This window comes from Electrophorus electricus, chromosome 22, assembly GCF_041902795.1.
Source record: "Electrophorus electricus isolate QZ-2024a chromosome 22, ASM4190279v1, whole genome shotgun sequence".
Lineage (NCBI taxonomy): Eukaryota > Metazoa > Chordata > Actinopteri > Gymnotiformes > Gymnotidae > Electrophorus > Electrophorus electricus.
This window is the reverse complement of record NC_137518.1, coordinates 18,179,573-18,207,400: the sequence shown is the minus strand read 5'-3', so window position 1 is coordinate 18,207,400 and position 27,828 is coordinate 18,179,573. Positions and strand designations below refer to the sequence as shown.

Below are 27,828 nucleotides of genomic sequence, written 5' to 3'. Positions count from 1 at the left end.
CTAGTGATAATCTATACGGTATATACTAGTTTGTAAAGGCTACTAATATGCAAATTTAGCTCACAAAACTTCAATCTGTTCTCAAAATAGTGCTTTATTCACGAGAATATTTCACAAAATTAATGCTGTCAATTTTAAAAGCAATGATTTTGCGATCATGTAAACGATTGAACTGAAAGGTTTATTCCAGAGCCTGCACCCCACCACATAAAGATGTTTTTTTTTCAGATCTATACCCTGCACAGTTGTTTTTGTCCTTGGGCAAATTTAGTGACGTCCAGGTTATACTTTATTCTTAGTTCCAAAAACAAAGAAAACAATCTACTCTATCCGTGTGTGTGAAGGTTTCAAGTCCTATTGCACTCCAAATCCAGTTAACAGAAAACCTACAGAATGCAAGAGACGCACCAATCCAGTCTGTTTGAGGCAGGAAATACGGCAGTGGACAATTCACTTTAGGCGCCAGATGGATTAATTTCTGAATGCATGACATGTTTTACATCCTATGTGATGGTACTGAGAACTCTAAAAGGATAAGTCAGCAGATAAAGTAACACACTCAAGTTTTCTAAGAAAACTCAAAATTCTTGTTTTTATTAGTTTAATTCCTTTGAACTGCTGCAGTGTTGGAGAAGAGCTGAGAGACACCATTTCATACACCCTTAAAGCTTACACTCTTCACCAGGCATCCCAGGACTGCTTCAGGACAGCAGCCAGTCAGAGACATACAATTTACATTTCTACCATTCTAGCATTTTACTATTTTTTTTTTTTATTGTTGCTGGAGGCTCTAATACATGAATTGTAAGCTTTACAAAAACAAAACAAAAAAGACAAAATATTCCACCCCCCAAACAAAAACAGCAACAGAATACAAAGCTTTAGGCAGGTGTAGAAAGGGGGACGGGGGGACTGAAGTGGAGGAAGAGAGGACTTCTGTGTGCACACAGCACGTACATCATAGGGATGTTGGCAGCCTTGTTTAACAGCATCCTTTTATACCCTTCACCAGGCAGAACAGTAAGGGTCTCATCACTGCTTACCCACAATTAATATGATTAACAGTAAGGATGACAGTAGTTATCTAATGCTGAATTCTCAAGCTTTCTTTACTGTGTTCCAGCAGATTACAGCAACAGCTTCGTTTGGGACGCACGCGCGCGCGCACACACACACACACACACACACACACACACACACACACACACACACACACACACACACACACACACACACACACACACACACACACGGCGCAAAAGGGGCTGGTTACCATACACACAACACAAACTATCGTCCCAAACTGTAGCCGGGACAGGAACCAAAGCTCACACAGAGCAGTGAGGTCGAGTGTGTGCAGATCTGGAACACCGACCCAGGTTCTCATACACCGGAGAGGATCAGTGTGTGTCCACTATGGCTCCACACATCTTTGTGTACTTCGCGTAAAGCGTCTTTCAGACAGACCAGCCGTACGAGATGCATGTCTGGGAGACGCCACTCTCACACTGCAGCTGGTATGCGAACCGTCATATGACTATGGAAGAAGCCCGAGCAGAGAGGGGAGAGGGATGAATGTTCTAAGAGATGCTGTGAGATGCCTTGAAACTTGCAAAAACAAACAAAAAAAAACCCCCAAACAATAAAACCCCAGCCCCCCCCCCAAAAACACACTAAGCATTTTCTCCTTTTTGTTGTTTGATTTCAACAGACAGAGTGCAGCTCAAACAAGACAGTAAACGGGAAGGACAAAATAAACACAATGTGGGGTAGGAATAGAGAGGGAAGAGGAGGAGTGCGTCTCTAGCTTTGCTGTTTGCGTTTGTTGAGAGCGCCGATCAGGTCAGTCCTTAGGGCCTCCTGCTTTGACTTATCCGCCAGGGTCTGAACACTCCTGCAGATGACAAAGAGAACAAGGGATGAGAGAGAGAATGAGGGCTGGAAGAAAGCCCTCCAGGAGGGTGCAGAAATGCAGAGGAGAGAGTGTGGGGTCTGTCGGAGGTAAGGAGCTGGTACGCCACTGGCTTTCTCTTGCCAACCAAAGAAAGTCTAGTTATACACACACCCACCTCAGACACATGCTTGGTCATACCTTCCTGTATGCGCTAACACAAACTGACCCAGACAAACACATACACACAAGCTGCATAATATGGACAAAACACTATATTGTTACATTTGTATTGTAGTACGTTATGCCCTGTCCTGCTGCATGTTAAAGACCACTGATGAACCCTTGATACCACAAAACTGGCCTGTACTACTTTAGTGTGACATGGTTAAATATTGGCCTGCATTAGTTGGACCAAATTGATTTACATTTGTAAATAAACGCCTTGATCAAACAAAATACTCATCTCAAATTTGAGATTCTTGTAGGATTGTTAGAGGTCTCATTTGCACACTGTAGCTATGTAAATAACTATATATAAATTATTAGCATTACTACAGATACTAATGTATCAGTACTGCAAATGACAAAACTGTGATAAATATATCATTTATTAATGGTTATCATCCTCCAGCATGAGTAATCTCCATGTGAACTCCATGCAGTTACAAATGGCGCACACTCCTTCCATGTACAACCTGCTGGACAAAAAGGTTTCAACTACTTTCCTAGCACACCGCAATTCCCCCCAAGTCCCACAAGAGGGAGATCTTGTGGGTATGGTCTTGCTGCCCTGGTCTGGAGAAGTGAGTCCTCCAGCTGGGCAGTCTGGAGTCCCCCCCCGCCCCCCCAAACGCCCACACCCACCCCCACCCCCACACACAGCTCTGACGCAAACAGCCTCCCAGAGAGCTGTGCCCTGGCGCTCTTAAACTGAAACACATTTAGTTCTTTTAAACAAAAGCCTTGCCTTCCAATGAACGTCTGGGAAACGGTGTCTGCTGCTTCTCTTGTAAAAGAGAAAGAAAAAGAAAAAAAGAACAATCTTGAGAACTCACACTAAAGCACGAGAGTTGGATCACCACATACACAAGTTTAAGACTGAGATTAGTCCTCAGTACAGAGTAATGGACTTGCAGTAGTGAACACCGTTTCTGTTTAGTCCAACATTCTCCTTTCAGATATTCAAGTTATTTACAACGTTTTAGCAAATTAGTACAACGATCACATGCATTGAATGGGTGTGAAAGAGGTCCCTAAACACAGCTTGTTGTCCCTGACTGCAGCTTCAGAAACCACACATGCACCAACCTCCAATGCAGCAAACTCATTAGCACACAGACACACGGAGCCTGTACCTCCAGCCCTACTCTATGAAGATCTGACGCTGCGTGAGAACCTGAGAGAGCTCTTTCTGCAGTTGCCTGTACTTCTGATTATCAGGGAGAGACTCGATAGATCTGGGAAGAGGCGGAAATGGGGGTGATAGCAAAATGAGACAGATAGAGAATGTGATAGAAGATTGGATGTAAATAGAGAGGAGAGGAGGAGCGAGAGAAGGGGAGGAGAAGAGAGGAAAAATCAAGGGTATGAAATGAGATCAGAGGAGTTACTTGTAGGACTCAGCCTGAATACATAAAACAGACCAGACAGCTGGGGCCAGGGGATGTGTCACAAGACACACACACACCCACCCAAAGATAAATACACATACACACACACACACACACAATCACTCATACCTCAGGCCATTGACGATGTCCTTGGTTTTGCCAAAGTAGATTTCATTCAGGGTGGAGCGGATCTTGTTCTCCATGTCCTAACATCACAGCACACAATCACACTCCAAGCACTGCTACTTAACACTGCATTAACTTCATGAAACAGCATGCAACAGAAGAGCAGAGTAAAGGAAGTGTTTCACCTCCACAAGGCGGCCAATGTTGGCAATGTGTGGGGAGGACTCGCTGACCGTCTCATCTTTCTCCATCTGAGGAGTGAGGGATCATATATGAACATGAGAGGGAGGGAGGGAGAGAGCAAAAGAATCTGAGCTGCTTCAGTCTGTCCCATCTGAGAACTGCTAGAGTGAACAAGCAGCAAAAGTCCAAATGTAGACTTTTTTAGAATTTAGAATTATGTTTTTTTTTTAAATTAGTTTGTTAAAAAGCACGCAAGGTGGCTGTCTTGGGACATGTTCTTGTATGTGGACTTTTATGGTCACGATAAGTCCTTTAAGCGTGGTCTCTCAAAGCATTGCTGCAGTGTCGCCGCAGGAGACAGATGGAGAGGAACACTCCACAGCCACACAGCCACCACAGACTGAACTCAGGCACAGACACAAATAGTTTGGTTGGGGGGGGGGGAAGTTATTTAATAAGCCTCCTTTGCTCCTGTAGGTGGCATCTCTAGACTTTACATTTAGCTACTGCCATGTCCTGTCCGTCTCTCTACATTGGTTACCTATAACTCTCTCTATACGTGCCTGGTTGTTAGTTACTTTTGCCTGTGTTATGCTTGGCTGTTATGGTTACCTGCAACTCGGATTATGGATACTTGCGTCTTTGTGTTAGCAGGATGTTATGATTACCTGTATATCTGCATAACCTGGTTGCTATGGTTACCTGTCTGGTGAGGCTGCCACCCAGGTTCATAGTGCCAGAGCCTGTTTTGGTCGTTTGAAGCCAAAGCATCACAGTAGAGGTGAGTTTATAATGAGCTGTACGGCCACTGGACTTCTCCTGAGAGAAAGAGAGAGAGAGAAAAAAACAGGGGTGTGTTAAAAAACACATTAAACTCCATACTTCATTACCCAGCAGGCCAAACATCTTTGTGTTAGCATTCCCACCTGCACTTCCACCACATGAATAGAGTCCCAGCATCCCTTAATTTTTTTGGAGCCATCTCCAGCCTTCTTAATAAGGATGACTCCGGCAAAGCCATGATCCAGATCCCACAGGTACACAGACGAAACGCCGCCCTCAAAATACCTAAGACACACACCAGCTTATTAGTTGGCAGCAAGCACACACATTCACAGACACGTGCACAAGCACACAGACACACATAGTGGAGTTGTCCTTGGTCTCTCTATACCCAGGGAGAAACCAGCCTCATCTTGGCAACTATTCCATTGTCTTTAGGGGTTTAATTAGGATTGAGCTGTAAACATAAATAATTGCATCAATATATATTACACAAAAGAGTTTTACAGCCTGAATGATTCGATTCTCTCCATTGAACTGGTCCTCACAAAGAGATTAGTTTGGCTGAATAGTTAACTGACAGAATGGCTAATTGACTGACTGGCCGACAGGCTGCACCCCTGGTACCCCAGGGCTATCTACCCCAGTAGCAGCTGGTAAAGGGTACTCACAGGTCCCTGTACTGATCGAAGGCGTTGTTGGCCTCCACCTCCAGTTTACGCAGGCGGGCCGAGGGCATGGCGCCATCATCGATGGGAGGGTCATATTTATTACTCCACGGAGATCTGCACAAAAACCACACAAAGGTAAACATCTTCACACTCATCCTAACCGAAGTCTCAACACTTTAACCCTAGCCCATGAGTAGACACACAGACACAGATGTTTCTCTGAGGTGTCTGTGTGGGTCCTGAGCATGTGTACAGAGAGCAGAGAGTTATTATGGATTGTCACACATGGCAGAACATGCAGAGGAGTCACGTGTGTGCAAGTCATCCGTCTCTACACGGGTGAAACTTCAGATGCAGGAGAAGAAGCTGTTTGTTTAGTTGGGTTTGTTTATAAGAGTTAAATACATTTAAAGTTTCAATATGTCAAAGTGTCCTTAGAATTTGAGCTTGTGACGGTAGGTATATTACAAGGACGGTTATATATAACCAACTAAAACATCTGCATGAAACTTCTTGCACTTCTTACAGCAAGTCATATGAATCAAATCACCGACCTCGGTCGGACAAAACGAAACTTGAACAATCTGGGACAGGGATGTTTATTTTGGTTCTGATTGGAGGCAGGCCTGTGGGGTTGATCTGGGAAAGGCCCATGGGATCTGGACTCATGCAGTTCTGGTGCTGACCTGTAGGAGTCACCATCCCGGTTGTAGTCACAGAGCAGGTAGTCTTTCCCAACTATTCTGTCCCTGGCGATCTTCAGAGGCTGATCCACAGAGGACAGCAAGTCCTCACACAGGCTGGGCACCTGCACACACACGCAAAACACACAAAAACAAAAAGACGCTGCAATTTGTGCAATGCAAAATGGGAAAAAAAATGTTTTAACATTTCCCTAAACACAGCTGTAGTACTTAACCTTATGCCTACTCACAGAAACCTGCAGTTTATTTTTGAATCACCTATAGAGATGTATGACCTAATAATGACTAGCCGTGGTCCTGAACTGTCTCAAAACATGACTTTAGTCTGCCAACAACACAATACGAATGAATGAACTGTTCTTTAAGGCCAAGGGAAACATTTAAGCAGGTGACTGTCAGTAGAACAAACAGACCTGGGTGAGAAAGTCCTGAATATGACCTGGGATAAGAGCTAATTAGCACATCAGCCTTGAGGAAGAGGGTTAGGGAGACAGAGAGAGAGAGAGAGAGAGAGCGAGAGAGCACACGAGAGGGACAAAGAATGAGAAAAAGAAGGAGAGAGGGATTGAAAGAGAAAATGGACATAAATAAACAAAAGCAGGGAAGAAAATAATACATGAGAAAGAACATAGAAAGAGAAAGAATATGCATCTGGCATGAATTTACTGTGATATAATAAAGGGAGCTGCAGGTATTGCTGTGCATGCATACATGTAATAATGTTGCAGAGTGATTGGTTGGGCTCTACTCTACTCTATGGATTCTGGTTTCTCCAGAGATAGTTGAAGCCCAATGCTGCACTACACTCACTACCCAGTAATTCCCCATTATAAATTGCCTTGTGTGGTTCTCAGATAGGATGTGTGTGCGTGCATATGCGTGTAAGCAGAAAGCCTTCAGCATACTTAATGACTTCTAATCACCATGAAACAAGAAAGAGCAGGTACTCACTCAGTTCCAAAGTGGGAGAAGGTTACTAACACTAAACATAGGAACAAACTGGAGAAGCAAAGACTAACATTAAATTGAATGAAACAGGCGAAGAATAAGAGTATTCCCTGACAAACCTGCAGGGTGGTGCTAGTGGGATCTCTGTCTCACACACACACACACACACACAAACACAAACAAACACAAACCAGGTCGATGAGGTCGCTGAGATTCTTCTCGATCTGCTGCGGAGGCAGACGTCTCATCAGATCCAGAGCACAGTCTAACTGCTGATCATTCTATTGGGAGACACAGACAGAAGTATTGTGGATATCATCTTCATTTCTGTTTTTCTGCTTCTTCACAAAAATATTTCTTGAAATTACAACAATCTGTTCCGGTAACAATATCTTTAGCTGAATTAAACAAAACAAACAAAACATGAATGCGTTACTTAGCAACACTGCAGTGGCATATTCCACACCCGGGATTACAGAATGTTTCAGTCCTTGACTCCTCTTTGCCCGAGTCAGATCTCTTTGCATTATGTACCATGGCAATGGCTCACCTGGAGCCCACCAATCTGTGGCAGTGTAAAGTCAGTGTTTGGCCGTGTTGTTCCTATAGTTGCCATGCACTGCACAGGTTAATGGCTTCCTTGCACCAACTCATCAGCTAATAAAGTTTAATGGGAATGTGTTTGTAATGCTTCCTCTTGCCTGAGACACACTAATCCTGTTACGTTATGACACCTACAGCTGTACAGCAGCAGTGCGCCCCCCCCCAAAAGGTCTGGCATCAGGTTCAGTGACTGGACATCTCTGATACACTGAGCCTTCTGTCTGGAAATATCCGCTCTTCTAAAACATGGCACTTGACACGTTTTCTTTGATGTCCCCATGAGTAACTCCAGACTCATTAAGGTTTATGGAGGAGGGTTTTCACACCCCCCTTTCTTTTAGTGTCTATCCTCTCCACATCTTGGAGGCCTCGTGTGGACCTCGGCCACAAGGACCAGTCACTTCGTTACATGAGACGTCACTTCGTTACATGACGCCGAGGCTGGTGTCTCGAGGGAAGCTCTAGGGCTGAGACCCCGAGCGTGAGAACACAGCTGCTTTAAGGAGGCAGCGGGCTGAGGCACTGCGGTCCAGATCTCCCGCGCTAACGGACCAGAAGCTACAGCTGAAACTGCCCCACTTACACAGCAATCAAATTGAAGACTGTGGAGCTCACAACGGGTGTCAGATTTCCACACCATCATATGGAAATGTTCCATTTTGCACAATGCCAAATTTAGTCAGTATCTAAGTAATGTTTTTTTTTGCTGTTCACTTTTTAAGAATCATACATTTTACGCATGTGCCTCTTATAAAAAGCAAACCTTAATTTTTATTCATTAGCTGTATTCTTGCCACAGAGTTCTATAGTATAGAACACACATGCAGCCTCTGTGACAAGAATACAGCTAATGAAGCTAATACAGCTATCACGTATGCAGTGGAGAAAGCAGCTGCTCATTTTAGTCCATCCCAAATTCAATTCCAAAACCACCACTTAGTTTTAGAGTGTTAGATGAAGTAAGGAAGGGTGAGGTTGCCTTATATTGCACACAAAGCCAAGTGCCACAGGACTACACCTCCAGGTGCACGAGGCCACGGCACCAGACGTTACAGCTGCACAGGAGAGCATAAACAAGAAGCATACACACCTGACCTCAGTAATGAAAAAGTGCATATATATGTACACGTGCATGTGTGTGTACAGTACAGAAAAGGGAGAACGCATGAGAGTTGCTACAGGAAAGCTTCTATGAAAACTTTAGGCAGACAGCAGAGCTTGTGTGCAATCTTTCTTCAGAGGCAAATTCCCCAGCCCCCCATCTGAGCTTCAGAAAACAGCTACGGCTGCGTTTTACTAGGCAATATGTACACTAGTGGTTACACTATGCATCTTATTCACTCAAATAAAAAAAATGCACAGATTTGAGGAAGTGACAAACAAAGACATGCATCTCCTTTCACAGCAAATACATTACTGGAGTATTGCTCATTGCAATTTAGGAGGTTTGATAAGGCTTGTGGGATTTTAGCTGTCAAACACCGCCATTTGAATGTTTCACACAGGCCTTTAAAAAAATACAGAGGAAAAAAAAAACAAAACACTGGCCAATAAAAGGCTCATAAATCAACTATATTTATGTGGACAAATCACACTGAAGGCAAACACTTGGAGTGACCAAGACAGGACAAGACTGGGGTGCCTAGGGCCATGTAAGCTCATGTTCAGTAACACCACAGTGTGGAGGACCGCACTGAGTGGGCTCACGGTCCAATCTGTCAGCACAACACCTACATACCCTGACACTGTGTTTAAAGAATGGGCAGTATGCATTAGTGCACAGACACCCTTACACAGCAGAAGGTTCAGGGGTGAGAAAGTAGTAGTTGATCTCTGAGCCATACCATCTGTTTCTTAACTGCTAACAAGAGCAAAGCATTTTTAAACTTTAAAATATATCCACAGGCTTTGAGTAAACTGTTGAAAGTTGGCCAATAGTGACAACGGATAGCGGATAGTCACAACGTCGTAAATAAGAACAGATGTTCAGACCCCTTGCTGTAGGAACAACTCCAGTGCTTCATATCCAAATATTTGATACCTTCAGGATGTGGCAAGTGAATGAACAACAGTGTATTTTTAACCACTCGTTGTTAAACAGATGCTGGTAAACAGTACAAATGTTGGCTAAACATTTTTTAAACGATGTAGCTAACCAACTAATGGGTATATCGGTCCTGGGCGACACTAGTGACGTCAGAGTCTGACAGCAGCTTTCAGACGCGGCTGTCAAATCAAAGACTGGAACTCAAACTCACATGCCATGCACTGATTAGCAGCTTTTATTAAACGCGGGCTTTGCATTGCTGTCAGCAAAGCCGAAGCCCCACACAATAAACTCAGTTTACATGGCTAACTGTATACGAAGGTATTTAAATACAACAAACCGGACTGCATGAACGCATTCTTACAGACTGGTCATATTGGCGTGTCACTCCAGCGCTTACATGGACGTTAATATTGTTCGTCAATAGTGTGCTTGGAGACTTGCTCAGAGTTTTGAACTGCAAGGAGAATAGTGGAGTTTGGCAACGAGCCACAAACAGCTGCAGCAAGACGCGAGTGTAACCCACTCTTCGACATACCGAAACCCAAAATAGCAGCGTAATTAGTTAGCTAAGCCTTGCTAACCCAAAACATCCTGCGCTGCCCTCCTCGGCTTAGTCCATGTAAAAGACACTTAGCTCGCCAATTAGCGAGCTACAAGCACACCCGACGCCGCCGAGTAGGGAGACTTAGAATAAGGTCTGTTTTATTTCGGAATATACGTAAATAGCTTCGAGGCTGTATTTAGGTGGCATCGGAGACGCGGCGCTGAACACTTCCTATAAAAGGCAGTGCTCGTAGACCCAGCACCCCCCAGGATACGGTTAGCTTAGCCTAGCTTAGCCTAGCAGTGCCGCATCTACCACAGGCCTTACCATGGCTGCGGTCTCGGGGACGGAATACACGTTCGCCGACGCCTTTAACGGATGGTTTGAGCGTACTTGCTCGGTCCGCGCTGCTGTGCAGTAACCGTATGTGTCCGTGCGGAGTTGACGCTGTTTCTGTTCGCCTCTGTGGCGGAGCCCAACCCTGTCAACGAACTCACTTCCTCAATCGGGGCTGCAGTAACAGGGCCGGAGAAAACAAGCGGCCGTTGTATGTCCGGGTCATTCAAAACCTGCGCTCGAACGCCCAATCAGAGCGGGCTAAGTAAGGCATGGCCAAATATGGAAAGGGATGGGCGTGTCAGGCATGGTGACGTCAGCGGAGGAGGGGGAACGCCCGTCATCCTGAAGTACTGTTCAACACCACAATTACGCTGCTCAAATGACCCGAATCTATTTTAATGACGAAATGGCGTTTAGATCTTTCACTTAAAAGTGGAGATTTGCAACAACAAACGGCACAGGGGGTTAAACCTTTTGTAGGATGAAAATGAACACGTATATGACCGATAATACTTAATTTGAAAGCACGAAAGCATAGTCACTCTTTATTTTTGCCTACATACTGTGTAGATGTTATTTATATGTCTTCTTTAAAATCCATGGACAAACAAATAATTCTCCTTCTAGGAGGACTCATGTAAGACTTTACTTCAGTGGCCCTTGTGTTGAAATAACCTAATGAATAATCTATTTTCAAATACAAATACTGCTAAAGTCACTGCTCATCGTTGAATGATGGCCTGAACAATCGGACAAAAAAAATAGGAAGGTCTTGTGTTTATTCAGTCATATCGGCTCAGCTATAAATAGACAAAGGAGTCTTAATGTTAGTAAATAGTTACCATATAAGGCTTTATGTACAGTCCCATAATACAGGTCTTGCATACTTGTTTGTTTTTCTTTGACAGAATACATGGTCTTGTATACTTTATTTTGCTGAAGTTCAGTAAACTTTTCACTTCTGCAGACTCACATGGGTGATGAGCTACTCTGCTCAGGTGATAAGGGGGCGGGGAATACCTTCAGGCACGAGAATGGGCGAGTCTCGCGATACTGACTAGGTTCAAGCCGAGGACCAGGCAGCTCAAACATGGCGGACGAGCTTGGACATAAGTGGGATCGCTGCCTCGCCAACAGCGCTGTTAAACTGGGTAATTATATCCCTACTGTGTCACCTATCAATAAAGTTTCATATGTTTTCCATTGTGGAGTGTGTATGTGTTTGAGTAAACTTCAGTTTATGCTTCAGTCCTGTACTTTGATGTTGAGTAATGAGGGCCAGGCTAGGTCATAATGAGCTGTAAGCCTTAGCAAGCTAGCCATACAATAAACTCATGACAGTTTAATAAGACGACGTTTAATTCATGAAGGTTACAGGACGGGGTCCTTTATAAGTACCTCTTCGTTATGGACAGCTTGTCTGACGTTGGAGCAGTGCGATAGGGCATACTTAATAATGACACGGTGTCCTTCAAAATCTCACACGCTAACTAAGCTAGCTCACATAGATGCTATGTAATCGGAGTTAGGGTTTACTGCTCTCCTCAGGTCGTCCGAGTGGCAGTCCCATATTAACTCGGGTTAAGGCTTACTGCTCTCCAGGTTGGCTGAGTGGCAGTCCATTTAGCTAGCACGATAAGACCTTTTCATTCTGTAGTTTGACAGTGGTGTCTCAGTGGTCAAGGTACTTGACTTGTAATTGGAAGGTTGCTGGTTCAAGCACCTCCACCAAGTTGCCATTGTTGGGCCCCTGAGCAAGACCCTTAACCCTCAATTGCTCAAAATTGTACCCAATCATAATTGTAAATTGCTTTGGATAAAAGCATGAGGTAAATGTAGTATGTCCACATTACATAACACTTTATGCATCTTTAGATGTGATGAATATTAAGCTATCGAGACAACCCTGAAATATATCTGCCATGTAACATCTTTATTCTTTGACATTTTAAATGGTAAAGAAATAATCTGGGGGTGGGTTATAATTTGTCATAACAGAATTTTTAGTTTATCGTATCTCTTAACGGAGTGTTCATCTGTTTGAGGTGGTAAAACTATAGAAATGGACCCACTATAGGGTATTGACAGGACTAGCATTGTTTATCTGTGTACCTAATTCTTGCACATTTTCTGCAGGATTTAATTCCTATTAACTGCCACTCATTTGTGCAAGTTGCAACCTCTCCTAATGAAGAGGTATAGAGGTGGGAGCCATAACAAAACATAACACGATACCTCAATACATCTTCAGGATGCAGGATATGTATCGCAGTGTAATAAATTGCCCACAGCACACAAGGAGCCTATTAATGCTATATTTAAAACTATCTGAAAGTACAATTATCTTGTCAGTTGTGTTTACAGAAATAAACTAGGAATGAATAGGAATACATAATCTAACAAAGAAAATCAAGTAAAAAAGTCATGAAACACATTATAGTACATGATTTGTTACTATGCACATTTAAAATGATGTGACAGCACCTACTACTATTTAATGTTTTAAATAGCATGCATTTGGCCAAAAGGCCCAAGTATTGATAATACCCACTAACTAAAGTGCGTAGTACATATTTTGTCATGATTTATTATGATAGCAAAGGCAATATCCTCATACTGACCACCTTTAATGGTACTGGCATTAAGCCCTCCAAATCTAAACACTTTTTCCTGCCAAAGCTAATTTGGCTTGGTATGGTTGATTTGTGTACCAGAAAAGCAGCAGAAAAACCGTGGAAAGTCTGTTTCATGTGGAACTAAATGAAAGCAGTTTTAAAGTCAAAGCAATTTATAAGATGCACAATATTCCACTGGTTGGTTCTCAGTGTCTCTTTTGGGGATTCCATGTGTAGTATGTTTTCAGTGTTTCTGGGCTTTAATTTGCCTGACTTGGCAGTTTTGATAATTACGCAAGAAGTTGAATAAGGTAGTCCGGAGCAGGGAAAAACACATTCCACGGATTCCATGGGTTCATTATGATGATATCAGAATGCCTGTTATAAAATGCATGACAATATGGATTTGGATTGCGCAGGCAGTGCTTGTGGGGGGGGGTTGAGGGGTTGGTGATAGCTTTTGCTGGATTAGAGTGAAGGTGTGAGTTGTTGGTCTATGCTGGATACTGTCGTGGGGTTTGGTTCCCTGTGCTTGTTGGGGTGGAGGGGCTGCATGTTGGCCTGTGTTGGGTACTGTGGAGGGGTTTGGTATTGGTCAATGGCTGGTGCTGCAGTAGCGTTTGGTGCTGGCCTGTGCTTGGCGCTGTGGGGAGGTTGGTGCTGGCATGTGTTAGATGCTGTGGTGGGGTTTGGTTCTGGCCTTTGCTGGGTGCTGTATTCCCTCCCTTGTTTGCAGGACTGCCAAGGGAAGGTTTGGGCTCAGATAGAGGCTGTCAGATACACACACACATGTGGTTTTAATGAGCTGTTCTCAGAAGAATTGATTCGCCTCTCTTCTCTACTATGGCAGATCGTAAAGCATCCTATCCTCAAAGTGGCGATGCAGACAGGGCCAAGTTTTCCCAGAGCCAGTAGGAGTTGGAGGCTGCCAGAGGCTGTTACTGGGAATGGGGGCAGAGTCATAGTGGGTTCTGGGGGGAAGGCCATAGTGCCTCTAACACAGTTTCAGTGTTTTGTTTTATTTTTCTTTTTTTCTCCTTCCCTTTTAGGAACTGCAGCTTTGGAGCGGGTTAAAAACAAAGCCTAAATAAAAGAGGCAGCATGGAGGGAGAGAGAGAGAGAGAAAACGGAGGAAGAAGGAGGTCAGAGTGCAGTAATGTCCTCAGGCTGTTGATAATGGTATTATGGTATTGTTAAGCATAGCACATACTTGGCAGGCTGCTCCCACTGTTCTGTGCTGAGAGAGAGAGGTGAACTGGTTCAGCCAAATCAAAATCTTGAAGCTCCTAACTCAGAGTTTTGCTTGGAGAGGGGAATAGACAAGAAAAAAAGAGAGAGAGAGAGACAGTGCAAAAGAGAGAGAGGTAGAGTGGAAAGGGCAGGTCTTTAGCCCCCTCGGCTAAGCAGTGGAATGTTGTTTGGTGTTTTTGTGGTGCTGGTTGACAGGCGGTTGTGTAATGGGTTCAGTGTCGTCTGACTGTGGGGCCAATCTCCCTGTCCCATGAAAGGGTAGAGCAGAGCAGAGCAAACTTGCGGGTTTCGTTTTCTGCACTGGCGGCAGCCGGAGAGAGAGCTCGCAAAAGAGCGCGAGAGAGAGGGAGGGAGGGAGGGAGGGAGGGAGGACGAGTTTGTGCAAGGTTTGTGAGATCCAGCACAGCACTCATCCACCCTGGCACGGCTGATTTTCTCTCTCCTGTTACAGACAAAAATTCAACCTTTCGTTCTCCCCTGTTGTCTCTCGCTACCTACATACCCCTCCCACCCTTCTTTCTGTGCATCTGGCCAGCAGGTGCTGTTTACCAGTTCTGAGGTCAGAGGCCAACTTAGGTCACCCCTTCACCTTGTTACAGCAAACTTTCTTGCCCAGTGATTGTACTTGTATATGTTTGTGTGTGCATGCGTGCGTGTATGTGTAAAAAGGAATTTGCGTGTAACAAGTTTAAAAATACAGCATTTAGTCTCAGTTGTGTTTTCAGTTTAAAAGCTAAAATGTATATTTAGTCTCTCTCTCTCTCTAGTAACTGGCATTGGTGTTGGTGCTGTGGTCTCCTTGCTGTTCTTGAAACGTGAGTTCTGATTTTTCCTTTCCCTCCTTTTTAAAAAAAATTTAAACTGTAAAAATGATTTTTGTCTGTGGATCTGTAGGACCATATAGTGTTACTAGCACATTAATCACATTGTGAGGGGTTCTTCATTCTTTTTTAGCCCAGTTTTGTTCTGTTAGGTGTTTGCATACAATCCCAGAGGTGAAGTGCTCCTGCTCCATCACCACTGTTTCAACTTCTCCTCTTTACCAGGTCCATTAGAGTCAGGGTTGCCAGGGTAGAAAGAAAATCAGTCTGCACAGGGCAGCAATGATGGAGGTTACTAAAAATATCAAATAAAGATGTCTGTGCGTCTGCATATAGGACGCTCCTGGCCAGTAGCGTTTGGAGCAGGTTTTGGGGTGGGCATGGCTTACTCCAACTGCCAACATGACTTCAGATCCCCCTACCTTCTACATGGACACATGGAAAAGGTAATCCTTGTCCTACACACATGCACACACAAGTGCTCAGTAAACACTGCTGCACAGTTACACATAGAAAACATCAAAAGAGGCTCACATGTCCAGAGGCTTCCAGCAGCTGTCTAACTAAAACTGGTGACATTTCAGCTCTGGTGTTAACAACAGTATATATTCAAAGTTAACAATGCTGTGATGGTATTGAGTAAAACTAAACAAATACTTCTCTCTTCCTCTCTCTCTCTCTCTCTCTCTCTCTCTCTCAGGATCAGTAGAAGAGCTTTGTCCCTTGTTCTCCTGAATGGGTTTGAGCTCGCTGTTTCTGCCTTTCTTCCACAGTCTGGTCTCCCCGTCTGCAGGTTCTGTCTGAGAAGTGTGCGTGAGGATCTTTAATAAAAACGAAAACAGTTTAACAGGAAAGAGATGTGTGCTTTTCTTTGATCAGAGGGAGTTCTATTTGGTCTGTTGGGGGTAGGGTTTGTAAATGAGTAAGAGAGAGCGAGAGCGCGAGAGAGAGAGTGAGTGTGTGTGTGTGTGGGGGGGTAACATTTATGAGTTATGTATTCACATATAAGAGAGTGAGAAAGCAGTTTGTGTGTGTATGTATTAATGAGTGTGAGAGTTAAACTCCTGCTGTTCAGGAATGGTTCAGCACCTGCAGCCCCTGAGGGAACAAAGGCAGAGACAGACAGACAGACAGAGCAGAGGGATGGGGAGGGAGACAGACAGACAGACAGACAGAGCAGAGGGGTGGGGAGGGAGGGAGACAGACAGACAGAGCAGAGGGGTGGGGAGGGAGACAGACAGACAGACAGAGCAGGGGTGGGGAGGGAGACAGACAGACAGACAGAGCAGAGGGGTGGGGAGGGAGACAGACAGACAGAGCAGAGGGGTGGGGAGGGAGACAGACAGACAGACACAGAGCAGAGGGGTGGGGAGGGAGACAGACAGACAGACAGACAGAGTAGAGGGGTGGGGAGGGAGACAGGCAGACAGACAGACAGAGTAGAGGGGTGGGGAGGGAGACAGACAGACAGACAGAGCAGAGGGGTGGGGAGGGAGACAGGCAGACAGACAGAGCAGAGGGGTGGGGAGGGAGACAGGCAGACAGACAGAGCAGAGGGGTGGGAAGGGAGACAGACAGACAGACAGACAGAGCAGAGGGGTGGGGAGGGAGACAGACAGGCAGAATGAGAGAGCCGAGGGAGACGAGAAAAAGGGAAAAAGACAGACAAAAGAACAGATTTTGGAAAGCTAATGGAGAGGAGGGAAACTAAAATGCAGAATAAACATTTCTGTTGGAATGATCTGCAGGATAAGATCAGTGAACATGTACATTAGAGAAATAGACGAGAAGAGAGAGGCGAGACCGAGATCTAAGATGAAGGGAGGGGTGTGTGTAATTGCAGGGTGGCTGGATTATTAGGCAATAATGAGTGCCATTTACAGTAATGTGGGTCATGCATGTCAGAGCTAACACTGCTAATGCATGTAAAGTACTAACTAGTTAATACAGAGCAGACACACACAATATGCACACACACACAGCTGTTCTCCAGACTCCATAAACCCACACACTGCAGTCTGAACTAGAGTACTTTGTGTAGCATTGGAAGCAATCATGGCCTTCACAAGTTGGGAATGATTATGTTTACATGTCTGCATTCATTCTGTGTGTGTGTGTGTGTGTGTGTGTGTGTGTGTGTTACATCCTAGTGCAGCAGAATGTATGGAATGTTCTAGAATGCCAGTTATGGGCTGAGCTCAAAACTTATTACTAACAGGTGAGAGTCCTACCCCCCCCCCCCCCCCTTCTCACACACGTACACACATCGTGCACTTTTGTTCTCAGTCTCACAATTCATCAGTCCTCTCACACCCACAAGCAGGCTCCTGCACTCACGTGGTGCTCCTCTGAAATCGGAGTAAACGTTAACACCTTTGGGTTGGTCTAATTTCCTCTGCTCTGTAACAAGCATTTCTCAGCAAGTGAAGCGAGCAAGACATTTAGAGGTCTGCAGGAATCGCGCCTGGACACCTGTGGAGAGAGAAAAGGAGGCGGGAGATCTGTCAGACATGAGGGTACCTGTTCGTACCTGTCTGGCAGATTCCCTTGCACACACTCTCAATCCCCCTGACACTTAAAACATAACACACACCCACACACAGTTGCACTCGCTGATAAACACATACACCCTTTCCTACTGGAAATGGTACTTAAGCATTAATTTTACTCTAATTTAAAAAGCTGCCAACTACTGCTCATACAGCTCACCTTCACAGTGTCTTTAAGCATTATGTTAGCACATATCTCCTGTCATGATATCTTTGGCTGAAATGGCACTATCGAGCCATAAACCACCTTAATAAAAACTTTTGTAATAACTCTTGAAGAGAGTTGAAAAGGTTGTAGAAGAATACTCCTGACAGGCTGATCTGTGTGTTCTCTGACAGTTTCTAATGAATCCATGAAGGTCATAAAGATGGGGTGAGGATGTCTTCGCGCGTTCCTTACATTAATTACAAGTAGGCCTACACTGGAGCACTGCGTGACTACTTCATTCACCGTTTTGATTTATGAACATTCTGACTGCTAAACATTTGGAAATTTAATAGCCTCCAGAGCCTGTCTTTTGTACCCAAGTATAGTTTTGTGGCTTGTAGTTTGTGTTTAAACAAACCAATCCACAATGCTGTTATACTTGACAAACTAAGACCAGATTGAGAAAAAGTTTCATCGTTTTAAATCCGCCCGCAAAAAAGTGTGGTAGCTGCTCTTCATCCTCTTCATCCTCTCCCCAGCCAGTCTGGGTCCAGCAGTGACCAGAAGGCTCGGGGACAGACGATGGCCTTTACATTGCAGGGGAGTTTTAAACATGCCAAACACATTTCGCTCCCTTTCACTCTGTGCCTGGGGCTCTGTGGGGCTCCTGGTGAACTTCGCTGCCGCACCTACAAAGGAAAGGGCAAAAAAAGACAACAGAGGAGAACAGCGCCTGAAGACAGAGGACGCTCGAGGAGCAAAACCCCTCTTCTGATAGTATTTCATGGTGAGGTGGACCGGGGATGAGGGGAGGGCTCTAGACACAGATAGGGTTACTGCTCAGCGCTGTCTGCTCTTACACTGGCCGCCTTTCTCCCTCGCTGATGTCATTGTTTGACGTTTTCTTGGTCGTTACTGGGCGAGTCGTCGCTTCCACCGTCGGACGATCCACTGCTTGGCCATCATCATCATCATCATCATCATCATCATCATCATCATCAGCTAGTCTCGGCCATCTCCCCTACGGGGCGGCAGCGAAGACGCGCGACCACGAACACGGGGCGCTCGCTTTAACGCAGGAAGGTCGGACGATTCTGTGGACTGTCGGCTTTTCGGCGCCTCTGAACAGTCGGCGAAGTGGATAGTTTTTGTCAACTTTTCCAAAGTGCCCCACGTTACATTTTTATTGTCTTTGTGTCGAGAAGATAATACGGACGAGTGACAGATACTTAGACAGTTCTGCACTTCGCAAGAGTAGGGTGAGTTAAACCGAGCCGTTTTGATCAGTGGTGGTTGTATTGTATTCTTGCAAAATTTAAGTTGTAAAAATGTCTCCGTATAACAAAGTTAACTGAGTTTGTGTAATGTGGGGCTAATACAGGAGCGAGAGAGAGAGTCTAAACCATATTTCAGCAACTTAAGTGGCTACCTTTGCGTCATCTTGAGGAACTGACTCCGCTCACTCCGCACGTATTTATTAGGGGTGAGTTAGGCGCTCAAGTTTACTTATTTAAAAAATAATAATATTAAACCATTAATTTATACTGTCAAATGTTTAAACAGATCATTCAGTACAATCAAGGTGTTCCCAACTTGTCTGTAGTCCTTGTGCTTCTGGCGCATGGCTTTGCCGCCACAGGCGATGTCGAATTTGGACGGGAATATTGAATCAGTGCGGAATGTTATTTCTGAAAGCCAGAACCTGGGCGGTTCGAAGGCGTTGTGCTTGTAGCCGTAACCGAGGATGCTCAGCGTCTTTGCAGTTAAATAAAGGTCCCCTAGGGGACGTTTTTGACACGCATCGATACGTGTGGTATTCGGGTTTATTGGAGTCAGGTGGAGACTGATTCTCTCTCTCTCGCTCTCTCTCTCTCTCTCTCTCTCTCTCTCTCTCTCTCTCTCTCTCTCTCTCTCTCCTGCACGTCTCTCCCAAGCCCCCTTTGTGTTTTACATTGGGCAGTACTGAGCCAATCTCGGCCATCTGAGCCCTCTGAAGCTGATTACTGCTCCGTAGCTGCGCCACATCACTGGAGCCAAGCAGCTCAGCTGCCCTGCTCTAGCAGAACAGTGCCGCAGTATCGATGTATCGATCACACACCATTACAAAAGCTTCGAATAATAATTTTAAATACTAAAACAATGGATTCTTCTTATTGTTGTTGTTATTGTTAATAATATTAATAATAATAGCAATAATAGCAATAATAATAATAATCATAATTATTATTATTATTATTATTATTATTATTATTATTATTATTATTATATGTTTGATGACTTCATATCGTGCAAGATAATTGGAATATCTTGAATAGAATTACCTCATGGAGAAGCAGCCTGTCACAAACACAAACATAACAGAAGAATCCATGTAGATTAATATAGACTAATGGGATAGATGCCTGGTGAGTTAGCCTAATCTGGCCTGCAGCATTGTAGCCAACATGGCTAAACCATGTCACATTAGTGTCCTGTCCCCTCTAGGTGCAGCGATGTGGCCCGGGGCTGTGATTGGCTGTGCGCTACTCGCACTGTGTTCAGCGGCTCCGCCGGCACACATCAACCGCTTGGCACTTTTCCCTGACAAGAGTGCCTGGTGTGAAGCCAAGAACATCACTCAGATAGTCGGGCACACGGGCTGCCAGGCGCGTTCCATCCAAAACAGGTCAGTGCTCCACACACACAGACACAAACACACAAACACGGGCACAAAGTATGTGGCTGTGCTCACCACAGAAATGCACAAGACAATAGTTAGATCTTGAAGGAGAATGGTTCTCATATTTGCTATGTTTGTATAAGACATCTTTATTGGGAAACACAAAGATTATAGCATATGTGTATCATTAAATTTTGGCTGTGTGCTATACAGTGGTGAGAAAAGTAACCTAACAAAATGCTGAATGATACTTGAGACACTTAAACTGGCAGTAACAGTGAAAAGGTACAGTGTAAAATGAGGTCTGATTTAAAGCAACTGTTAATAATATTTTTCAAGAGTCAGTACCTCACTGGTTCTCACCATAATTCATTATACATCACTATTTTATAAACATAAATTGTGGTGATTGTGGAAATGTGTGAGTACTGCTTTAACCCCCTCAGTTTACTGAGTGAAATCAGAGATGTTTTACTGTATGCAATAATGCACTACTACCACCAGTGGATACATACTGAGTGGCCATTATATCAGAAGACATAATGTAGTAGTCATTAGGTCTTCTGGGATTTTTGACTTCCCATCTGATGTAATCTACAGAGAACCACTAAACCTTATATCCTAAAATGACCAGCATGGGTGCCTAAAACATAACAGAAGATTCCAAGTAGGACAATATCAAGGAGATATGAAAATCCAAAAGTCAGCTGCACCCCAAACACACACACACACACACACACACACACACACACACACACACACTGTGTGTATATGTGTGTTGTGCACAGCATATTTGAAACAGTGCTTTAGCTACTGAGTGTGTGTGTGTGTGTGTGTGTGTGTGTGTGTGTGTGTGTGTGTGTGTGTGTGTGTGTGTGTTATGCAGGGCATGTTTGGGACAGTGCTTTAGCTACTGTGTGTGTGTGTATGTGTGTGTGTGTGTGTGTGTATGTTATACAGGGCATGTTTGGGGCAGTGCTTTAGCTACAGTGTGTGTGTGTGTGTGTGTGTGTGTGTGTGTGTTATGCAGGGCATGTTTGGGGCAGTGGTTTAGCTACAGTGTGTGTGTGTCTGTGTGTGTGTGTGTGTTATACAGGGCATGTTTGGGACAGTGCTTTAGCTACAGTGTGTGTGTGTGTGTGTGTGTGTTATACAGGGCATGTTTGTGGCAGTGCTTTAGCTACAGGCTGTGTGTGTGTCTGTGTGTGTGTCTTATACAGGGCATGTTTGGGACAGTGCTTTAGCTACAGTGTGTGTGTGTGTGTATGTTATACAGGGCATGTTTGTGGCAGTGCTTTAGCTACAGGCTGTGTGTGTGTGTGTGTGTTATACAGGGCATGTTTGGGGCAGTGCTTTAGCTACAGTGTGTGTGTGTGTGTGTGTGTGTGTGTGTGTGTGTTATACAGGGCATGTTTGGGACAGTGCTTTAGCTACAGTGTGTGTGTGTGTGTGTGTGTGTGTGTTATACAGGGCATGTTTGGGGCAGTGCTTTAGCTACAGTGTGTGTGTATGTCTGTGTGTGTGTTATACAGGGCATGTTTGGGGCAGTGCTTTAGCTACAGTGTGTGTGTGTGTGTGTGTGTGTGTGTGTGTGTGTTATACAGGGCATGTTTGGGGCAGTGCTTTAGCTACAGTGTGTGTGTGTGTGTGTGTGTGTGTGTGTGTGTGTGTGTTATACAGGGCATGTTTGGGGCAGTGCTTTAGCTACTGTGTGTGTGTGTGTGTGTGTGTGTGTGTGTGTGTGTGTGTGTGTGTGTGTGTGTGTGTGTGTGTGTGTGTGTGTGTGTGTGTGTGTGTGTGTGTGTTATACAGGGCATGTTTGGGGCAGTGCTTTAGCTACAGTGTGTGTGTGTGTGAGATACAGGGCATGTTTGGGGCAGTGCTTTAGCTACAGTGTGTGTGTGTGTGTGTGTGTGTGTGTGTGTGTGTGTGTGTGTGTGTGTGTGTGTGTTATACAGGGCATGTTTGGGGCAGTGCTTTAGCTACAGTGTGTGTGTGTGTGTGTGTGTGTGTGTGTGTGTGTGTGTGTGTGTGTGTGTGTGATACAGGGCATGTTTGGGGCAGTGCTTTAGCTACAGTGTGTGTTTGTGTGTGTGTGTGTGTGTGTGTGTGTGTTATACAGGGCATGTTTGGGACAGTGCTTTAGCTACATTGTGTGTGTGTGTGTGTGTGTGTGTGTGAGATACAGGGCATGTTTGGGGCAGTGCTTTAGCTACAGTGTGTGTGTGTGTGTGTGTGTGTGTGTGTGTGTTATACAGGGCATGTTTGGGGCAGTGCTTTAGCTACAGTGTGTGTGTGTGTGTGTGTGTGTGTGTGTGTGTGTGTGTGTGTGTGTTATACAGGGCATGTTTGGGACAGTGCTTTAGCTACAGTGTGTGTGTGTGTGTGTGTGTGTGTGTGTGTGTGTGTGTGTTATACAGGGCATGTTTGGGGCAGTGCTTTAGCTACAGTGTGCCCAACACTTTCCCCCAGTCCACCGAGTCCTTAGTGCACTGTGACTCCTGCATGCCAGCTCAGACCCAGTGGGAAGTGGTGAGTGTTATTATCTTCTTATAATGTGTTTATAACTGCTTATAACACACAACCAATGTCTGTAAATGTGTACTGGAATATATTTATATGTTTGTGTGTGTGTGTGTGCGCGTGTGTGTGTGCGTGTTCATGTGTATTACCAAAGCAGCTTCTTTTTACTTTTTTTTAGCAAAAACATTCCTTTTTGGTTACTGAGGTTGAGGATATGATTGGCCTTAGGATTAGGCTTGGAAAAGTCTTATTAAATATAGGTCATTACATATGGTTATGGTTGTAATCTGGCCTGTCAAATTAGTCTAGAATGTTTTAAATTAAAGTGACCTTATGGACAGTGTGGCAAAAGTAAATAGGGAGTGAGACGCGAGTGAGGAGGTTCTGTGTTCCCATGATCAGTGGAACAGGGACAGCGTTGAGATGGTTATCAGCAAAAATGGTAAAACAAACATGCTGGAGTGAGGTGACAGGACAGAGCAGGCTGCTCGGAAGTGAGATCTTCTGAGACGTTGATGGCAAGCAACACGCAGCACTGGAGGAGAGTACCTGTGTGCTTTAAACAGAGAGATGACAAATAAGGCACAGGTGTGTGTGTGTGTGTGTGTGTGTGTGTGTGTGTGTGTGTGGATGGACCTGCCTCTCCTGCTGGGTGCCCTGTGCACTGTGATAGGCAGTAAGTGAATTGAAAGAGCCTGTATTACAAATAGAAAAAGACATCTCTCTTATTCCACAAGGGGGCAAAATAAAGTGATACGCTTAGAGCCAGGTTATAGGTTACTGAGAAAAGCTAAGAATTTGATGATGGAAACTTTCCAGTAGACTAATTTAGAAAATGTGTGGGTGGGGTGTGTGTGTGTATGGGGGGAATTAATTGCAGCTTGTTCATCTGTTTTGTATGTGATACAAGGTCAATTTGTGCATTAATTATTAGATAAATGATGATAAATTAACAAATTAAAGAGGAGTTGTTGTGCTATTGATGGTACTTAACTACCTTTTCAATCAATCATCCTTTATTTTCACTCAGAAATACATTGAGGGTGACCCTCATTTTCAATGCATCCAAGCATTAAAGGGGTTGAACTGAAAGGAATTGAAAACAAATTAAATGGAAGTTAATTAGGTTCAACTAAAATGCACAAAACTATATAAACAAATTAACAATAAAACCAAACAAGCTAAATCACAAGAGTTAAGAGAACAATCAAGATAGAATAAAACCATGATAAACCAATTAATAAGATTTCAACTAAAAGCAAGCTAAAATGTAAAACAAACAAGTACAAATATTATATAAAGTATTAAAAGTAAATAAATAAAACAGCAGTACAACTGAGAAAAAATTAAACTGTGAACAGTGAGCCACACATTTCTTGTAAATGATCGGATGCATTAGACAACCAGTTAAGATCGAAATCCCCTAGGAACAGCCTTAACTAGTTGTCTAAAGCATCTGTTCATTTAAACTTGACATTGGACTGAGTATGTGAAAGTCACATTTATTTATATAGCACTTTTTTGCAACATGTATTGTTAAAAAGCAGCTTTACAAATGTCTGGGTCCAGTTCCCTGATGAGCAATCCAAAGGTGACAATGGCAAGTAAAAACTCCCTGTGTGAAATTCAGGAAGAAATCCTGGGAAGACCAAAACTCAGGAGGGAGCTCCTCCTCCTTGGGCTGCTTCAGCCAGTCCCTGCATTAACGCAGCATGCAGTCCATAGAGCGCTCAGTATAGAGGGCAGCTTCTCCAGTAGGTAAGCTGTATCTGCAGTGATGGAGTGGGTAGATAAATAGCATCTAATGGCAACACTGGGATTTTCTGCCATCATCTCAGATTCGTGTGCATTGATGAGCAGTTGCTGTCCAGTTGCATCATCTCTGCAGTCACATGTAGATAAAACAGTAAGATGTACTTAGACCTGTAAAGATGAACAACACATGAACAGTCCATAAACAATAGATGTGCCAGTGATCAGCATGTAGCTCCAGAAGGTTTATCTGTAGCGTCATCAAAAGGGAGCACCAAAGCTGAACACAATTGTTTGGGCTCTCTGAGACATTAGATTCTGTTCACATCACCATCACAAACCCCAGTAAACGCATGAACTGGCCGGATGACAGCATCAACGCCTCAGATTACCAGAACATTTTATGGCCAAGGCTGAATGGCCCTATTAGCAAGAAATATGTTTAAGCCTGGCTGAGGAATGGTGTTTGAAATCTGGTTGAGGAATGGTGTTTGAAATCTGGCTGTGGAGCTGTGTTTGAAGAGTAGCCCTGGAATGAGGTTTGAAGTGTGGCTGTGGAATGTGTGTTTACAAAATGGCTGGTGAATTGTGTTTAAAATGTGGCCATGGAATGGTGTTTGAAGCGTGGTTGTGCAATGGTGTTTGAAGCGTGGTTGTGGACTGGTGATTGAAGTGTGGCCGTAAGTGTGGCCATATGTTTGAAAAGGAAATTACAATGCAATTAGCTCTTTAGGGATTTTAATGAGATCTATTGAAAGCACACAGAGCAACCATATGTACCTACCAGAACAGAGACACAACACTGTGTGTGTGTGTGTGTGTGTGTGTGTGTGTGTGTGTGTGTGTGTGTGTGATGAATAGGATTGTTTAATTACTTTTAGTGCTATATTTTGATATGTGTGTATGGATTGTAGTGTGTGTCATGGTAGAGGGTGTGCGTGAGTATCCATGTGTGTTTGTCTGCATTTGTTTGATTTGGACAGCAGGCAGTAGGAACTCTTGGATAACACCAGTTATGCTAGCATTTGAGAAATTCTAAACTAAAAGATAAATAAGATGCCTGGCTTGGTTTCCAGATTGAAACCCTGTGGGTATTTGTGTATTTATGTATTTGCATTTTTGTGTGTGTGTGTGTGTGTGTGTGTGTGGATGGGTATGTGAGAAAGACAAAGAGTTCTCTCATTTTTGCTGCATACCTACATAATTATGGTGTGTGTGTATAAATGTATAGAAATGTAAGCGTGCATGTTTTGTCTCACTTTCAAGTACTATGTGTATATGCATGTGCATATGTGTGTCTGTAGGTCACTCTGGAGTGTCCGGGCAGTACTGACTCTCCCCGGGTAGACAAGCTAGTAGAGCAGATCTTACACTGCAGCTGCCAGTCCTGCAGTAAGGAGGCCGGCCAGGAGGGGCCGCTGATGCAGCTGTACCCCTTGGAGAGCGCGCTGGAGTCTCCCTCTCCTCCTGACGCACAGCTACAGCATGCTCATACACAGTTCGAGGCACATGCGCACACACACAGCCCTGAGGGTGGATGATCAGGAGCTCTACACGTCCACATCCACCTCCAACCCACGGCTGCTCTCCTCGTACAACACAAGCTCTTTTCTTTCTCTTTCATGATTTCAGTCTCTGCCTCTCGGTTTTTTGTTTTTTTTTTCTTCCTCTCAGCACCTCTTCTTCTCACCCACCCCTCTCGGTGAATTTTAAAGCACTTTTAAAAATAACACCCTTATTAATACTCTTCTGCTTAATACCAACCAATCACAAGCTGTGTCTGATTTCCACCAACCTCTCTGTTCTCTCAGGGGGCATTGGCTGAAAACTTAAATAGCACACACATGCACACCCTGTTTTATGTCATATACAAATTCTGAGCATAAACTCAAGTATAAACCAGTATATATATATGGTATAGAACATCCATAAATGCCTAGAATCAAACACTTGTTCACTCAAACACACATGCAAATTCCCTGGCTTGTTTTGTTTGTGTGTCACAAATGTATGCCTCTAAACAATAAATAATCAGAATGTGTGTCTAAATGTCTGTTAGCTCTCTTGTTTTGATACCCAGCTATTATGTGCCCAACAAGATTTAGTTTTCGGGGGGAGCAGGGTTGGTTTCCATTTTTAATTTCAAAATGCATTTATACAGCACTTTTACAACAGCGTGGTAAACAGCGTGCAGCGTGGGTCAATGCGGGTAGACTCCCGGCGATTACCTGGGATCTCATAGACGTCAAAATACACAGGAACGATGAGATGCCTGTGTACCCAGGGGATTTGCTGTCTCTGGTTTGGTGGCGCTTATGTGGAAACAGCCGGAGTTTCATCCCAGCAGAACAGCCACCTCCCAGAGTCTCGCTGCGTCCTTGTAGAGCTGTTCATTCTGTAACGCTGAGCAGTAAGGAGGCGGATGCAGGTGCAGAGAAGAGCGAGATTTATTAGGGCCAAACCCAGATTCTGAGTCATCAGTGCAGTCCAGGGTCAGTTTCCTGATACGAAGAGTACAGAGATGCATGATACACAAACCAAAGGACACGAAGGCAAACAGGAGAAGTAGGTTATAACACAGGCTAGGAAACACGAGGGTTAGGATAAACAGTCAGACCAGGATACACAGAATACAAACTTCCAGGCATACAGATACAGGCTTTGAAAAACATCCAAACATACAGTCAATGAACAGCAAAGACAGAGGGAACAAAACAGGGTTTAAATACATTAACTTAACAAGGCTAGAATCGAGGAACAGGTGTGGAAAACCAAATGAGGGGCAGAGAAAACGAAACTATGGAATGGAACGAAAACACAAGATATGGAAACCATGGAACAGGGAAGCTGGGAGGGACTTAGATATTAGTGATGTGATCAAATTTTCTAGTTCTAGTAAGAACTCTGGCTACTGAATTTTGAAGTAGCTGGAGCTTGTTTAGGCATTTAATGGTACAGCCAGATAGTAAAGCATTACAATAGTCCAATCTTGAACTGATAAATGCGTGGACTAGCTGTTCTGCATCATGTGAGGAGAGCATGTTCCTAATCTTTG

The 27,828-nt window shown here is 44.1% G+C and overlaps 3 protein-coding genes across 5 annotated transcripts; 2 read left to right on the top strand and 1 right to left on the bottom strand.

The window, feature by feature from the left end:
* Window positions 1-74: 74 nt before the first annotated feature.
* capzb (capping actin protein of muscle Z-line subunit beta) lies at window positions 75-10,660 on the bottom strand. Of its 3 annotated transcripts, XM_027018794.3 has the most exons (11): window positions 10,444-10,660; window positions 7,111-7,200; window positions 5,954-6,075; window positions 5,268-5,381; window positions 4,740-4,881; window positions 4,516-4,632; window positions 3,816-3,881; window positions 3,634-3,710; window positions 3,250-3,351; window positions 2,862-2,900; window positions 75-1,894 (listed from the first exon to the last, which is right to left on the bottom strand). In XM_027018794.3, the coding sequence occupies exons 1-9, from the start codon at window positions 10,444-10,446 to the stop codon at window positions 3,258-3,260; spliced, it is 825 nt and encodes a 274-aa protein (XP_026874595.1). In that variant the 5' UTR covers window positions 10,447-10,660; the 3' UTR covers window positions 75-1,894; window positions 2,862-2,900; window positions 3,250-3,257. The 3 variants fall into 3 exon arrangements, with proteins under 3 accessions (XP_026874595.1, XP_026874594.1, XP_026874596.1); XM_027018793.3 differs by lacking the exon at window positions 2,862-2,900 and having other exon boundaries at window positions 10,444-10,659; XM_027018795.3 differs by lacking the exons at window positions 2,862-2,900; window positions 3,250-3,351 and having other exon boundaries at window positions 10,444-10,659.
* A 789-nt stretch (window positions 10,661-11,449) lies between these two features.
* On the top strand, window positions 11,450-15,980 carry LOC113582808 (MICOS complex subunit MIC10-like). Its single transcript, XM_035520289.2, has 4 exons — window positions 11,450-11,606; window positions 15,089-15,136; window positions 15,479-15,588; window positions 15,843-15,980. The coding sequence occupies exons 1-4, from the start codon at window positions 11,546-11,548 to the stop codon at window positions 15,849-15,851; spliced, it is 228 nt and encodes a 75-aa protein (XP_035376182.1). The 5' UTR covers window positions 11,450-11,545; the 3' UTR covers window positions 15,852-15,980.
* A 2,670-nt stretch (window positions 15,981-18,650) lies between these two features.
* nbl1 (NBL1, DAN family BMP antagonist) lies at window positions 18,651-26,822 on the top strand. The gene is made up of 4 exons (XM_027018744.3): window positions 18,651-19,098; window positions 20,324-20,504; window positions 22,919-23,030; window positions 26,078-26,822. Exons 2-4 carry the CDS (start codon window positions 20,332-20,334, stop codon window positions 26,312-26,314), a joined length of 522 nt encoding a protein of 173 aa, XP_026874545.2. The 5' UTR covers window positions 18,651-19,098; window positions 20,324-20,331; the 3' UTR covers window positions 26,315-26,822.
* The last annotated feature ends 1,006 nt before the right edge of the window (window positions 26,823-27,828 follow it).